Below are 1,542 nucleotides of genomic sequence, written 5' to 3' on the forward strand. Positions count from 1 at the left end.
GGTGGAGAGCACAGTGTCAGGGTGATTCATCCACTGGCGAGCCAGGGTGATGTACTTGTTGTATAATCGTTGTCATTTAAGAGACTAGGAAACTGAGGCTCAGAAAAAACAAGGGCCTGTGTGCCAGGCTGTGGTAGGAGGGGCCACTCACGTGCAGACGGGGTGGCTGCTCCATTGGCACCTTCCATCTTCTCGCTGCGGCACAGGGAAAAGGAGGTGGCTGTGAGGAAGTCCCAGCTGGCCCCAGCTAGGGAGAGCTGGATGGCACCTTAGCCATTCATCCAGTCCACTGATTTCAGGATGGGGTCCCAGAGGGCAGAAGGAACCCACCCAGGCCCACATAGAAAGGAAGTGGCAGCGTTGGGCACAGAGCTCTCGGTGTCCCTCCACCCTTCCTGCCCTGGCCCTCACCTGGGGGTCTCCGGCTCCGAGCCTCGGAGCAGAGCGCTCTGCACCAGGCCGGTGAGGCTGGCAATCTGCTTCTCCATGGCCTCCATGCGCTCCCTGGGAAATAACACGACTGTGAGCAGCAGACTCTGCCTGGGTTCCCTCCGGCAAAGCCCCTCCTTCCCACATTAGAGAACCAAAGGACACCCCACCCCTTCCCCTGCCAGTCCCACAGACCCATTAAAGGGGGCTGCCTCCTCAAGGCCAAGTCCATACTCTCCACCTGGCCGGCAGCAAGGGCTTTCTCCCCATGACGGCCACTCCCTTCCTCTACAGCCTCACTTCTCCCCACACTGACCCCCCCACACACTAGGGTCCCACACCAGCCTCTCCGGGCCTTTGCACGTGCCATTCCCATCTGCCTCCTCTGAAGCCCCAGCCTCCAGAGTCCCCAGCAGCCTCAAAGACACCCCCCTCCTCCCACACCACCTGTTAGACCCTCCCAAGAAAAGTACAATTACTCCCAAGGCAGGAACAGCATCTGCCCCCGACTTGACACAAGTGTAAACGGGATCACTTCTCACAGCAAGAGTACAGAGAGGGAGGGCAAGGGCCAGTGCTCCATCACCTCCTCCTGTCCTGTACAGGGAGGGCTCCCCTACAGCCCCCAGGTGGGGGAGGGCTGTGCTTTGGTCCAGCCCCCCTGTCCTTAGTGCTAGACAGCTCTCACGGGGTCACAGCTGGAAAGGCACTCAACAGAGCTGGCTGCACCTCTCAGTTTTATAGTTGGGGAAACCGAGGCACAGGGAACAGCTACAAACTGGGCTTTTTCTGATTCTCTTCCGAGACCCAGTGGGCCGAGCCTCCGGACTGGCAATAGTAGAATGTCTTTCTCTCTGCACCCAAGAATAGAACACCACCCTTCGAGACTATCCTGGGTCTACCCAAGACTCCCGGCCCCCTGGGTCCCCATAGGGCCAGGCCTCAATCCCGCCACAGACCCCAGCCCGACCTCAGCCCCGAAGTCTCGGGGCGTGTCCCTCACCTCGTCTCCGAGTCCTTGGCTGGCAGGGGCGGCCCGTACCCCACCAACGGGCGCTCCCCCGGCCCGGGGAAGAGCTCGGAAGGGGGTGCTCCGGCGGTGGAGGAGCCGCC

General features: G+C 61.0%; 1 protein-coding gene across 1 annotated transcript in view; it reads right to left on the reverse strand.

Annotated features, from left to right (window-relative positions):
- The window catches only part of SRCIN1 (SRC kinase signaling inhibitor 1), a 72,694-nt gene that overhangs the window by 29,271 nt on the left and 41,881 nt on the right, over positions 1-1,542 (reverse strand). Inside the window, 3 exon segments of the mRNA XM_045299328.1 lie at positions 56-195; positions 412-504; positions 1,433-1,541. Of these exon segments, the coding sequence (XP_045155263.1) occupies positions 56-195; positions 412-504; positions 1,433-1,541 (342 nt within the window).

This window comes from Echinops telfairi, unplaced genomic scaffold (genome assembly GCF_000313985.2).
Source record: "Echinops telfairi isolate 266 unplaced genomic scaffold, ASM31398v2 ScPeMD7_7458;HRSCAF=8496, whole genome shotgun sequence".
Classification (NCBI taxonomy): domain Eukaryota; kingdom Metazoa; phylum Chordata; class Mammalia; order Afrosoricida; family Tenrecidae; genus Echinops; species Echinops telfairi.